Source organism: Nanorana parkeri, unplaced genomic scaffold (assembly GCF_000935625.1).
Source record: "Nanorana parkeri isolate BGI_ZX_2015 unplaced genomic scaffold, ASM93562v1 scaffold105, whole genome shotgun sequence".
Taxonomy (NCBI): Eukaryota; Metazoa; Chordata; class Amphibia; order Anura; family Dicroglossidae; genus Nanorana; species Nanorana parkeri.
This window is the reverse complement of record NW_017306373.1, coordinates 621,883-635,544: the sequence shown is the minus strand read 5'-3', so window position 1 is coordinate 635,544 and position 13,662 is coordinate 621,883. Positions and strand designations below refer to the sequence as shown.

The window sequence follows — 13,662 nt, the reverse complement described above, 5'->3', positions numbered from 1 at the left end:
AATAGATATAATTTTTTTTTTAGATCAGATTAATGATGAGGTACATGGTGGATTGCAGTGAAACAAGGCTTTTTTTTAAATTACACATGCGTGACCATACTAGGCTGGCATAGATTTGTCTGGTGGACACATTGACTGTAAAGTGGAACGTAAAACAAAATCAGTTTAACGGATTGTGAGCACATGTTCGTATGTGTGGCTATGCGGAGGGCATAACACCATAAATGCTAATTTAAAAAAAAAGTAATATAGTTTATATAGAAAATACTAACCCAGTAATATGTTAATGAGCACCAGACCTGTAGATTTTTTCTAAAGAAATGCTCGAGGAGCAGTTATTACCAACAATTGACAGATCTTTAAGGCAACCTTCGACGGTAAATCAAGCTCTTTTATCCTTCATGTGAAACCAACATTTGAATCATCCTGATTCTATTGCTGATAAATGAATGTTGATTTAACTCACCAAATGGCATGTGGCTTAGTAGTTGTTCCACAGTGGGATGCTGCCATCTGCCATTAACACCCCTGGCAAGCGGAGGACCGCATGTACTGAATGGAAGGAACTCCTGGCGTATAAGACTTAAAATGCATTTATACAGAGCTGAAACTCTAATTATAGTCTATTTGCAGGGCATCGAAATTGCAGCCTCCATCCCTTTGTTACACATGGATGAGAGGACAAAAATACTGCACAGAGCCACAGAGTTGCTAGTTTGTTTGGAAGTGTTTGTAATGTCACCCCAGTATATGTCATAAAAAATAAATAAATAAACCATATGATGTCACAGGAAGAAAAAGCAAAACAGAGTTAGAAGGGGGGACGTAACAAGTGATCCATTCAGCAGTCTGTAATAAGAGACCCGCACAGTACAGCACAATGGTGTGACTATAATATAATACGGTTCTCCTGTTGGCTAGGTTGAAGCATTATTGATTGCGCTATATATTACCTAACATTTCTCCACTTATACGTCGGCAGAAATTTTGTCACTTGTGACATAGAATCGGAAATCTGCCCATTTTTTGAACTTGTGACTGTTATCAATTTTATTGCCACGTCATACAGTTCTCCAAATGCTGTTTTCTGGAGAAAAAAAAAGTTTGTACACTCAAAATGCTGAAAGACACAATTAACAGACATTGCAGATTCTGTGCCACTTCATTGTGTGCATGTATTTTGTGTTAACTCATTCACTACTATCTGGTTTAGCCATATTCAGTATCTAATTAGATTTAGATGCTATAAGTAACATTTAAAAAAAATTTTTCTTCTAGTGCTATAAGTAACATTTAAAAAAAATGTTTCTTCTAGTGCTGACATCATCCAGCACCTTTCGAACCTTTGTGAACTGATAGTCTTGCTTAAGTGAAAGAGAAAACTGCAATATCCTAGACAAGTACTCTCAGCCCAAATTTGAAAGAAGTCCAATTTTTGTTACTTTGTTTTGGATAGAGCTGAGAAGGATTACAAACTCTTTCAGGTTTATTTCACTGTGTTCCGGAGATCTCCCTGTAGATAGGGCCATGTCACACTGGCCATCCTGTCACTGGCAAGAATGTGCCAGCGGCGACATTGCTTTGGAGGACACAGCTGGGAATGAAAGCATTCCCCTGCTTGCAAGTGTTGCTCCCTTGCTGACTTCAGGAGCAAGCTAGATTTTGCAGCATTTTTGGCAGGGAGGGAATGACACATACAAAGCAGGTGTGAGTCCTGGGTAGTGGGACATGGACCCTACTGTCTTGATGGCGATTGTCACAAGGACAGAAAGTAAGGAAAAATCCCACATTTGATAATTGTCAGTGGGCCAGGAGATGAGGTAAAACCTGTACTGAGGGGACACATCACACACTGGTAAAAGCAACATTTCCTATCACTCTTTGGAAGTTTTGTTACATCATGTCATATAAAGTTGGGCAGTGAGAGCATTGGACCACCCCTCCTCCCTATAGGTGGTTGCTTACTTCTTTCTGATGGTAGGGGGCCCCCTCCGATGTTTACATTCTTCGAGAAGAAATCTTCTCAGCTGACGACTATGCCTACGCAGTAACTCACCATAGACTTTTTATAAAGAGGATTGTACTCCTAGGATTTTTTGGGGAAGTTACGGCACAGTCATTGCTCACCCCATGGATGTAATCAACAGACGGATAGTTAATCACCTGGGTGGGGCTCTATCACAGTTTGCAGAGCTTTTTCCAACAAGTTTAATATAACTTGGGTGTTTAATCTCTGCAATACCCCGGTTAAATGACTTGCAAATAGTGGGTTGTGCATGGGCATGTACATGACAGTTGTAACAATGGGAAATGTTATATGGTGATGTCAGATATATATTCTGCTGCATCAGGCACCTAAATATTTATTTACACTGCTATTAGAATTTTGTAGTAATGATTCGCTGATTTATTTTTGGACAGCAGATGTTGGGTTGTGGTTTGGGTAGTTTGAAAATATAATGTAAATTACATCCCTTGTATCCAACACAAGGCTGTCTCCTTTGAATATGATGGGGTACTTTAGTTCCAATGTCCATTAATGGCCAAGCTTAAAGTCCATATGTTCAATATATTTTAGTTATACAGTAGACTAGGGCTGCAACTAACGAATTGATAATAATGGATAATGAGAATAGTTGTCAACTATTCTCATTATCGATTAGTTGGTTGGACCCCCTAGCTTTCTCCTCCATGCTGGGAGGAGGGCACAGCAAGCAAGGAGCAGGTGCAATAGCCAGATTAATTTTAAGGATGGTGTTTTATAAAAAAAAAAAATTTGATCCGATTCATTGAAAAAATAATCGGCAAGCTAATTGATTTATGAAAATAATAATTAGTCAGAGGAGACTTGCACACCAATGTGTTGGGAAGGAATGCACTCTAAAAATAAAGATGAAACCTGAATACAGCGTGTATATACTGTAAATACCAGTGTAAGCAAACTTGTGTTTAGTGATTAGCTCCCCCCGCACTGAAACGCATGCAAATTAAAATCCCATATATTTCTGTGGGGGCCATTCACGCAAATGCGCTGAATCGCACGGAAAAATACACCTGGTGTTTGAAATAGTTTCTGAACTACTTTTGTAGCACTTAACAGCCTGTTTTGCTCCCTAGACTTCAATGGAAATGTGTCGATCATTTTTTTTTTTTTTTTAGCGCGTTTTTGCAGCTGAGACTTATTTTCATTGTACAACTGAAAACGAGCTGAAAAAACTATTTCATATGAACAGAAAATGCCTGTAAAACGTTCTGAAATTCAGATAAAAAAACGTGCAGAAAACGCTGTCGCCCTGGCGTGAATGGGGTCTTAAGCTAGGCATTTATCTGTATGTACTGGCACACAAGCCATTTTAAATAAATATATACTTTGTAGCACTTTGTAGGACACTGCAATATCTATAAGATGGTTGGTTGAAAAGAAAGCTTTGGTTGCAGAGAAGGAAGCATTTAATGAGTTTTGAGTGTTCTATTTTACTGGGAGCCTTTTGAGCCACCAGGCCAATACAGTGGTTGCCGCCATTGTGTTTATTCAGCTACAAATGTGAACATTAAAGCCCAATTTATTTGGACAATGCGACATTTGTTTGCATGGGTGGTATAAGTAGAAAGTCTTTGAAGGATAAGTTATATAGTGTGGTTTCTTTTACCTCTAAACTGCATAAAATAACTGTGTTTAGTGATTTCTAAAGAGCTCAGTAGTTTTCCATGTAGGAGAATAAAAACTTGAAATATTGCATAATCAACATCTTATCTGACATGTGTTATTTCCATCAGAATCTGTTTTTGAGTGTACTTTGATAGGCTATATGTAAAATTGCTTACTGCATCCTGCTCATTTGTCTGGCCATACACTAGACATCACATGTGTGGGTAGTGATGGACCAATCTGAATAACTAAGATGAAGTGAATTCAGCAAGGAAATGTGGAGGCCCACATGCTGGAGAGCTTATTACAGACATATGAACACATATGGATGACAGACAAATTTGGGTATGCCAACATAAGTGACTGCATGATATAGAAAACATGAGTATTTTACAGGCCGACCAAAAATGTATGGTTTTCTTATGAACTAAAAACCTAATGATAGGATGAGTGTCCCATACCAACCACACAGATGTTCTTTTAGTTACGAATTTGAAAAGTAATTATGAATCTAGTGTCTGGAATCTAAATGGTTGTTCTGGGCAACACAGACAGCACCTCTAAAAAAAAAGTTGAAATATAATTAACCAAAGCTGCTATATTTTACTTTTTTTTTTTTTTTTACATTTCCACCCTAGTCTTCAGATACCCACTCAAGTGCAGGGGAAATTAATTTGATAGTAAACGGTCCTTGGACCTGTTGGGATATTGCAGTATTGAGGGGCAAGTGTTAAAATTATTTGTCAATTAACTAGAATTAAGTATCGTAAATCTGCACAAGGTGATATATATCTGTGTGTGTATATATATCTATATCTATATCTATATCTATATCTATATCTATATCTATATATCCTTGTTTATCTAGTGTTCTGTTCACTTTTGTACACGTGTACTCTTCCCTGAGTTGGCAATAGATTTCTTTTTTTGTGGAATCTAGAATATCCTTAAAGCAGGCTTCCCTTTAAGCCACCTGTAGTTCCATGCACATCAGCACTCATAATAGGAGAGAAAGGGGCAGTGCTCGGAGCTAGTCAGGTTTTGAAACTTTGCAGGGTGCTGTAAGTCTACCAGTATGACCATGCTTCTAGGAGAGGAGAGCAGAAGGATGATCGGGTCTTGGGCTGTTGTTGCCAAAGCACTCTAGTTTCAATTTGCTCCTGGATACCTGACATTAGGACTAGACCTGTTGCAACTGGCTCAGTCTTGTTCATATCATTTGCTAGAAGAGCCCCGTGCAAATGGACCCAGTGCTGGCGAAAACAATAGCTAGGTATTCTAACTTGCATTGCTGCTTTGTTAAATAAGAACGTACATTTAAGGGATGTTGTCCCTTCCCTATAGACATTGGATAGCGACCCAATGTAACCACAGAAGGCTGGACCAGGAGCCTGTCATCTAATGTAGTGTTGACTCTTATAACCGTACTTGCCTCCAAAGGACCTGTGGAATTCATAACCAGTAATGCATAGTAGGCGACTTATTTTGCTGACGTCCATGTATATTCTATTCTTAGCTACATACTTTAATTCATGCTAGTACAAGAAATACTTGCAGCATTCAACTTTTTGTTCTTTTTTAATAGTTAAACAATAATAATGCTCAGAGATGTAATTGCAAAATTTGTATGTTTCATTTTATATTTTGTGATAAATTAAGTAAAATTAGAATTCTCTCTACGTCACAGGGTAGACTGGAGGTGCCAATGCAATTAATGTTAATAGGTTTGAAAGATGGGAGTTGGCAGTATAATTAGCAGGTTTGTGCAGCGCCTACATCAGTGGTGGGTGAACACAATAGAAGGGCATGTGCAGAAATTAGTTAGGTCCCTACCTACACATTCATGCAGGTACTGTGCCCCCCACCCACTCTAGATCTTAGCAGAGGTGCATTGTCATTAGCTTCTCCCCATACAACATTTTAACCATCAAAACCCTAACATTTAATAACAAGATCTTAATTATTTTTTGTCCACCAGTCACCTATGCAAGCTAGCAATTAGCGCAACTATTCTAGTATTTCAGTCCTTGTTTTCTGAAACATGTCTATTTATTTTACCTTCAGATGAAGTGCACACATATCATTAGAGTTCTGTTTTACTAATGTGGGCATCTCTCATCACTTTTTTTTTTTTCCAGAACACTATAACTATGCATCTTCCAATATAAGTGCCAGCTTGTCACTGAGTGTGATGAATCCTTCATTATCAACTTCATGCCATGGTCCTCAATCATCAAACCCAGTCATTTCCATTATTCCATCAGCAAGCCATTCATCGGGATATGGAGGGAATCTTGAGACTGAAACCTCGGGATACTACTTATCTCCGAATATGAGACCTAATGGAGCACCATTAGAGAGCCCTAGAATTGAAATCACGTCATGTTTAGGGATGCATACTAGCAATAACCAGTTCTTTCATGAAGCAGATATGGAAGAATCAATCCCTAATGTTAAGCGAGGACATTCAACTGCAACACTGACCTTGCCAAATGTTGACAACTATCGAGATCCATCTTGCTTGAGTCCAGCAAGCAGTTTGTCTTCCAGAAGCTGCAATTCTGAAGCTTCCTCTTTTGAATCAAATTACTCTTATCCATATACTTCCCCTCAGACCTCTCCATGGCAGTCACCATGCGTCTCTCCCAAAACAACTGACATAGAAGAAGGCTATCAGAGAAGCATGGTCACCTGTAATTTGCTGAACTCTCCCAGGCATTCCCCATCTACTTCTCCCAGGACGAGCATTTCAGAAGAAAATTGGCTTGCAGCTCCAAACTCACGCCCAACATCTCCATGCAACAAAAGAAAATACAGCCTTAATGGCAGACAGACTTCTTACTCCCCTCATCACTCTCCGACTCCATCTCCTCACAATTCTCCCAGAGTTAGTGTGACTGATGAGACCTGGTTGGGAAACACTCACCAGTATACAAGTTCTGCAATTGTTGCAGCAATTAATGCTCTCACCACTGACCCAATAGACATGAATGATGACATTCCATCAAAAGCCAGAAAAACAGAGTACAGCATACCTCTAAAAACAGAGCCCATTTGTGATGAACATGGCACATTGTCACCATCTGCTGACTTGTCACCAGAAGAGTATTCTGGATTCCATCACATCAGGAAAGGCAATTTCTGTGATCAATATCTGTCGGTTCCACAGCATCCTTACCAATGGGCCAAACCAAAGAACATGTCCCCTACATCCTATTTGAGGTAAGACAGTAGAATAGCATTTGTAATGTAAGAAAAATAAATGTGCTTTTCTTCATATACAAACATGGGTTCCAGGATTTAGGAAACACTGATATATTGTAAAGAGAAAGATATAGTGCACACAGTTCTTTACTACATGGCTTGACAAACCTCAGAGGCTATTTTGTCAGTGGAACTAAGTTTTCACCGGGTGCCCACTCATTTTTGAGCCTTTCCACTAAAGCCATTTGATCCCTGATTCCTAAAAGCCACTGGCTTCTGGTTTGGATTGACTGGCTCCCGAATTGTTCTTAAAGTGACATTAAACTCAGGCGTTAAATCATAAAAATTCATTCAAGTACCCCAACTACTAACAAAAATGTATCTTATTTGTGTATAACTCAGCTGTAGGTCCTCAAATCATCTCTGAATTTGTGCTGACACTGTCCTTCCTTCTGGAGGGTGGCTACTTTTGTTCCCCATGGTCCCTGTGTGTGTTGTAAAGTAGCCACCGCTCCACGCTCTCTCCTGTGATGGACTATAATCTCCCATTTAGTTTACTAATTTATATTGAGATTGTAGTCCCATCAAGGGAGTGAGTCTGGAGCGGTGGCTACTTTACAACACAGGGACCATGGGAAACAAAAGTAGCCACCCTCCAGAGGGAAGGACAGCGTCAGAATAAATTGAGGGATTTGAGGATCTACAGCCGAGTGATACACAAATAAGATACATTTATGTTGATAAGGTACTTGAATATTGTTCTTGTGTCTATAGTGTATGCATAACCCAAAAACTTTTTTAGTAGGGAAGGGTTAAAGCCTCTGTCATATTTTTGCTGGCTGGTTCTAAGCCTTCCCTACTCTATCCAAAACAAAAATTTTTTTTGGCTGTACATAAATTTCTTCAAATATTGGCTACTATCTGTTTTTGTTCATATTTGCCCACTGTGTAGGATCCAAGTGGTTGTCTTGCATTATTATTTTTGTGTTTAAGGCACGGTTTGAGTTTCACCCACACAATTGCATCAACAACTGCACCAAGCACAAAACAGAAAAAAAAAAAGATGTAAAATCAGTCTTGGCAAAAAGTCCATCTTCCTCAGTCACAGATGTTAAAGGCTGCCTATTTAGACAGTGTTGAAAGTCACCATTTAATCAAGGCTGGAGCTACAGATCATGAAAAGCATGATGTATGAGGAACATATGAAACCGATAAAGACGTTGCATTCCTGAGTCAGAAAGAAGGCATACACATTCCATGAGTCCAAAAAATAATGTATCAAATGTTAGACAGGTTATTATCCTGTTTTGATAGAACCACTGAAGAAGCCCCCATTAGAAAGGAGGCTTTGCGGGCTTCAAAGGCCACCTTATTCCCCATGAGGATATTGTCTGCACATTTCCTATTAAATCACCATACACCATAAATCTTTATCAAGATGCGAAGGAGACCGGAAAGCACTGACTCAAGTTTGTTCCATTGTAGAGTTGAAGTGATTTGACTTGCAGGCTCCCTAGGCAGTGAGGGGGTTAAAATGTATGATTTTCATGAAGAGAAAGCGGAAGTTTTGTTGCATTGCTGTATATTCATATTGCTTAGGCAATGTCTCTTGCAGCATTGCATGCTCTTTCAGAAGCCAAAAGTTTCAATATTTACATTTGCTCTAATTCATCTTGCTGCTGAGAATTCATCATATCTGGGTCTCTGTGATTAATGCAAAAAAGGATCTTAAAGTGACACTAAACTCAGGCGTCAAATCTTAAAAATGCATTTAGGTACCCTGACTATTAATAAAAATATAGCTTATTTGTGTATCACTCGGCTGTAGATCCTCAAATCATCTCTGAATTGGTACTGACACTGTCCTTCCTTCTGGTGGGTGGCTACTTTTGTCCCCCATGTCTGTGTATGTTGTAAAGTAGCCACCGTTCCAAGCTCGCTCTTGTGATTAGACTAGAATCTCAATGCAAATTGGTAAACTAAACCTGAGATGTAGTCTATCACAGGAGCGAGATTGGAGTGGTGGCTACTTTACAAAACACACGGGGACCATGGGGAACATGATTTGAGGATCTACAGCTGAGTGATATACAAATAAGATACGTTGTTGTTTATAGTTAAGGTACTTGAATGCATTTTTAAGGTTTAAAGGAGAACTATGGGGTTAGGGTTTTAGTTCTCAGGGTAACGGGAGAACACAAACTAGTGTCTTCCCGTCACCCTAAGCTCAGTACACCGCGAGCTACAACTCGCGGTATACTGAGACGCCACAGCTGAAGTGGATCCTGACAATTATGCCGGGATCTGCCCAGCTCCGTGAGTGACAGCTGGCTCTGCCTATCTAGAGGCAGAGCCAGCTGTACCCGCCCCCTCCCCCGTCCGTTCCGCCAGTCAGCGCAGAGGGCCGTGGCGGGATCGAGAAGTGAGCAAATGCCGGTATGTGTTCGCTCACTTCCCGATCTACTGAGCCGACCTGTGACAGTCTCCTTGTCACAGGTCGGCTAGAACTATGAGGTGAGTGAAAAACCCTCGCCTCATGGTTTTCTAACTCCTGAGTTTAGTGGCACTTTAAGACTTAGAATGTTGGTATATTGCACATTTCCACAACAGAATATCCACATGCACATATACTATTCATCCTTCAACACTTCTAATCTTCTAACATTGCTTAAAGTGGAATTCTATCTTACCTACTGAGGGAATTTTAAGTTTATCTAAAGCCAAAACTTTTCTCATTTTGAATTGAGTAGGGGAGGCTAAAACTGCTGTCTGTGTTTTTTGTTTTTTTTTAAATGGAAATTTCCTGTCCTGTAGACTCAGCAGGAAGTGTGAAAGAAATACCCTCTTAGTGGTCACAGGAATAAGTATCCCCATTGGAAGATCCCCATTGGTGGCAACTCAACATTTTGGATTTACCCTCTGTTTCATTCCCAGTGACCTTGGTGACCAGGACAATTATAGAGGATGAATTTCCACAACATGACACAGACAGCAAATAAAACCTTGCAGTGTTCAGATGTGTCCCCTGCACTCATTACAGCAGTCGGGACCTTTTTAGTAATGGTTGTGCGTGTAGTGATAGCCTCGGATGGCGCCGTGCACATCATGCATGTAGAAAGTGAAGATCACCAGTACTCATAGAACAACGTTGAATCATAGTGATTTTGTTTGAAGAAAAACGTTAAATGTATTAATCAGCCAAAATTTCAGGGCCATGCAGGGTCCCTTCCTCAGTCACTATGTAGCCTTGAGGAAGGAACCTTGAGTGGCCTCGAAACGTTGGCTGATTAATACATGTGACATTTTTCTTCAATAAATTACTAAGATTCAATGTTGTTCTGTGAGTGCTGGTGATCTTCACTTTCTACATGCTTGCTGTGCACAGCGCCATCCGTGGCTATCACTAAAAGCACAACCATTGCTAAAGGTCCTGACTGCTGTAATGAGTGCAGGGGACACATGTGAACACTACAAGGTTTTTATTGCTGTCTGTGTCACGTTATAGAAATTTGTCCTGATCACTAATGTCACTGGGAGTAAATCCAAAATGTTGAGTTGCCACCAGAACTAGAGTAGAAGAGGGCTCTTCCAATGGGGATACTTATTCCTGTGACCACTAAGAGGGTGTTTCTTTCTCCCTGTCCTGTAGACTCAGCAGGAAGTTGGTTTCCATAAAGAGCCAGATGGTTTAAAAAAAAAAAAAAGGCAAAAAAAGGGACAGCAGTTTAGCCTCCCATCCTCAATTCAAAATTAAAGTTTTGGCTTTTTGATATACTTAAAATTCCCTCTGTGGTTTTCTTCTGGCATTCTTCCTGGCACCCCAGCGATTGATTGCACAGTCAGGTTTGGAATCCTGCGACCACTGAGAGGACGTCTCCAGGACACATCTTATCACTGAACACCATATTTCCACGTGGATGGATCCACAAGGGGGTATAACCTCTGAAGGTCACTATGTTGCCCTGAGGATGGGACACTGAGTGGCCCCAAAATGTTGGCTGATTAAGGGCCTGTTCACACCATATGCAGTTGTGATGCAGTCCGTTTATTTCAACTGCGCAGTTAAAATACATCCCACTGCTTTCCTATGGGCTTTCTTGTGCTAATTCACACCATTGCAGTTAATTCAACTGCAGTCAGAAAAAGTACTGCTTGTCCTACTTTAACTGCATCAAAACTCATCAAACGCGGTGCAAACGCAAGACATAAAAAAAAAGAATGGCTAAAGTCAAAACTAGCACCATGCCAGCCAACAAAGAAAGCATGACTGAGCTCCCAAAGGAACAAAACAAACATAGGAAATGTGCCACCAGAACTAGAGTAGAAGAGGGCTCTTCCAATGGGGATACTTATTCCTGTGACCACTAAGAGGGTGTTTCTTTCTCCCTGTCCTGTAGACTCAGCAGGAAGTTGGTTTCCATAAAGAGCCAGATGGTTTAAAAAAAAAAAAAAGGCAAAAAAAGGGACAGCAGTTTAGCCTCCCATCCTCAATTCAAAATTAAAGTTTTGGCTTTTTGATATACTTAAAATTCCCTCTGTGGTTTTCTTCTGGCATTCTTCCTGGCACCCCAGCGATTGATTGCACAGTCAGGTTTGGAATCCTGCGACCACTGAGAGGACGTCTCCAGGACACATCTTATCACTGAACACCATATTTCCACGTGGATGGATCCACAAGGGGGTATAACCTCTGAAGGTCACTATGTTGCCCTGAGGATGGGACACTGAGTGGCCCCAAAATGTTGGCTGATTAAGGGCCTGTTCACACCATATGCAGTTGTGATGCAGTCCGTTTATTTCAACTGCGCAGTTAAAATACATCCCACTGCTTTCCTATGGGCTTTCTTGTGCTAATTCACACCATTGCAGTTAATTCAACTGCAGTCAGAAAAAGTACTGCTTGTCCTACTTTAACTGCATCAAAACTCATCAAACGCGGTGCAAACGCAAGACATAAAAAAAAAGAATGGCTAAAGTCAAAACTAGCACCATGCCAGCCAACAAAGAAAGCATGACTGAGCTCCCAAAGGAACAAAACAAACATAGGAAATGCTCTGACAGGAAAAGGAAGTGACCTACATGCCTAATTAGCACTTTTTAGTGCAGTTAAAAAAACGCATGAAAACGCATCGCAGTGCAACTGCACAGACGCACGCAGTTGTGATGCAGTTTCTGGTGTGAACTAACACGTGACATTTTTCTTCAATAAATAACTAAGATTTAATGTTATTCTCTGAATGCTGGTGATCTTCACTTTCTACAAGCCATAAAAACCTGACGGTGGTTCTCTCCCCTTACCACTCTATCCAAATCTAAAGAAATAGTTTTGCATTTAGTTATACCTTTTTTCCATTTTATGATACATTATCCCTTATGCAGTATTAGTTTCATTACAGTTTATTCATATTTTAAAATATTTATTTTTAAGAACACTTTAAACATAATACATTCTCAGACCTTCTCCCAAAAAGCTGATGCAATCAGGGCCCCACTGCATCCTATTGCAGTGTAACTTTGATCCAACATAATATTCCTGGATTTTAATTTATCAGGTTCCACAATAATGTTCCAGTAATGTATATATTCCACCCTGTCACAGGACTAGGACATTTCCCGACATCAGATGATTGCGGAACTTTAAATAGAATAACAAAATTGTTCTCCTTGCACTGGCAAGCCCTGTTTACTTTAGGCAGCCCAGAGTATGCATGCCATAAATCCAATGCTTGTAAATACTTTCATGGTAAGCTGCTAATCCAGCGGTTAGAGGAAATAATATATACACTACTGCAATTATTTGATGCACTAGCAGTTCCTATAATATATTGACTGCCTTTCAGGTACTAGAGAGCTCTGTATCCAACAAGCAATGGAGGTTCACATACACTTGGCTTATATAGTCTGCAATTGTTAACACTAGGGCTGTACCAATAACGGTTTTTCAGTATTGAGTACTGATAAAAAAAAAATTTTATTATATTTTTTTTGTAATTGCTGATACCGAATGCCGATACCGGAAGTTGCTTTAACCACTTGAAGACCAGGGTATTAAACCCCCTTCCTGTTCAGGCCATTTTTGAATTTGAAAATTAATTTCATATAATTTTTGGGGCAGAGCTTTCTTTTGGTGGTATTTAATCACCACCGGGGTTTTTATTTTTACTATGTAATGAAAAAAGTACCAAAAATTTTGGGGAAAAAACAACTTTTCCCTACATTCTGTTTTAATACGTTTTATTACTACCAATTTTTTGGGTAAAATATGGGGTCATGTCAGGTAAATTGACACCAAACATGTCAAGCTTTAAAATTGCACGCACCTGCAAAATCGCAAAAAACTGCCATACCCAAAAAGCTTTAAAAGCTTTTGCCGGTCATCAGTTTAGTGTTAACCGTGCATAATGGCCCTAGAATTATTGCTCGCACTCGTGGGTAACACGTGCAGCAAAATAGTGGTTTGTGCACATACAGGTGAAACTCAAATAATTAGAATATCGTGCAAAGTTAATTTATTTCACTAATATAACTTATGCGGTGAAACTAATATATGAGATAGACTCATTACATGCAAAGCAAGATAATTCAAGCCGTGATTTGTCATAATTGTGATGATTATGGCTTACAGCTCATGAAACCCCAAGAACCCCAAATCCACAACCTCAAAAAAGTAGATTATTACATGCAATCAATAAAACAAGGATTGTACATAGAACAATATCGGACCTCTGAAAAGTACAAGCATGCATATGTACTCAGTACTTGGTTTGCAGACAAATGAAGCAGGTTTACTTAATTACCTGCATATAACT

At 39.7% G+C, this 13,662-nt stretch overlaps 1 protein-coding gene across 1 annotated transcript in view; it reads left to right on the top strand.

Annotated features, from left to right (window-relative positions):
* NFATC1 (nuclear factor of activated T-cells 1) overlaps positions 1-13,662 on the top strand; it is a 205,708-nt gene that overhangs the window by 20,408 nt on the left and 171,638 nt on the right. The window contains exon 2 of the mRNA XM_018553005.1: positions 5,788-6,871. Within this exon, the coding sequence (XP_018408507.1) occupies positions 5,788-6,871 (1,084 nt within the window). The remainder of the gene's footprint in view (positions 1-5,787; positions 6,872-13,662) is intronic.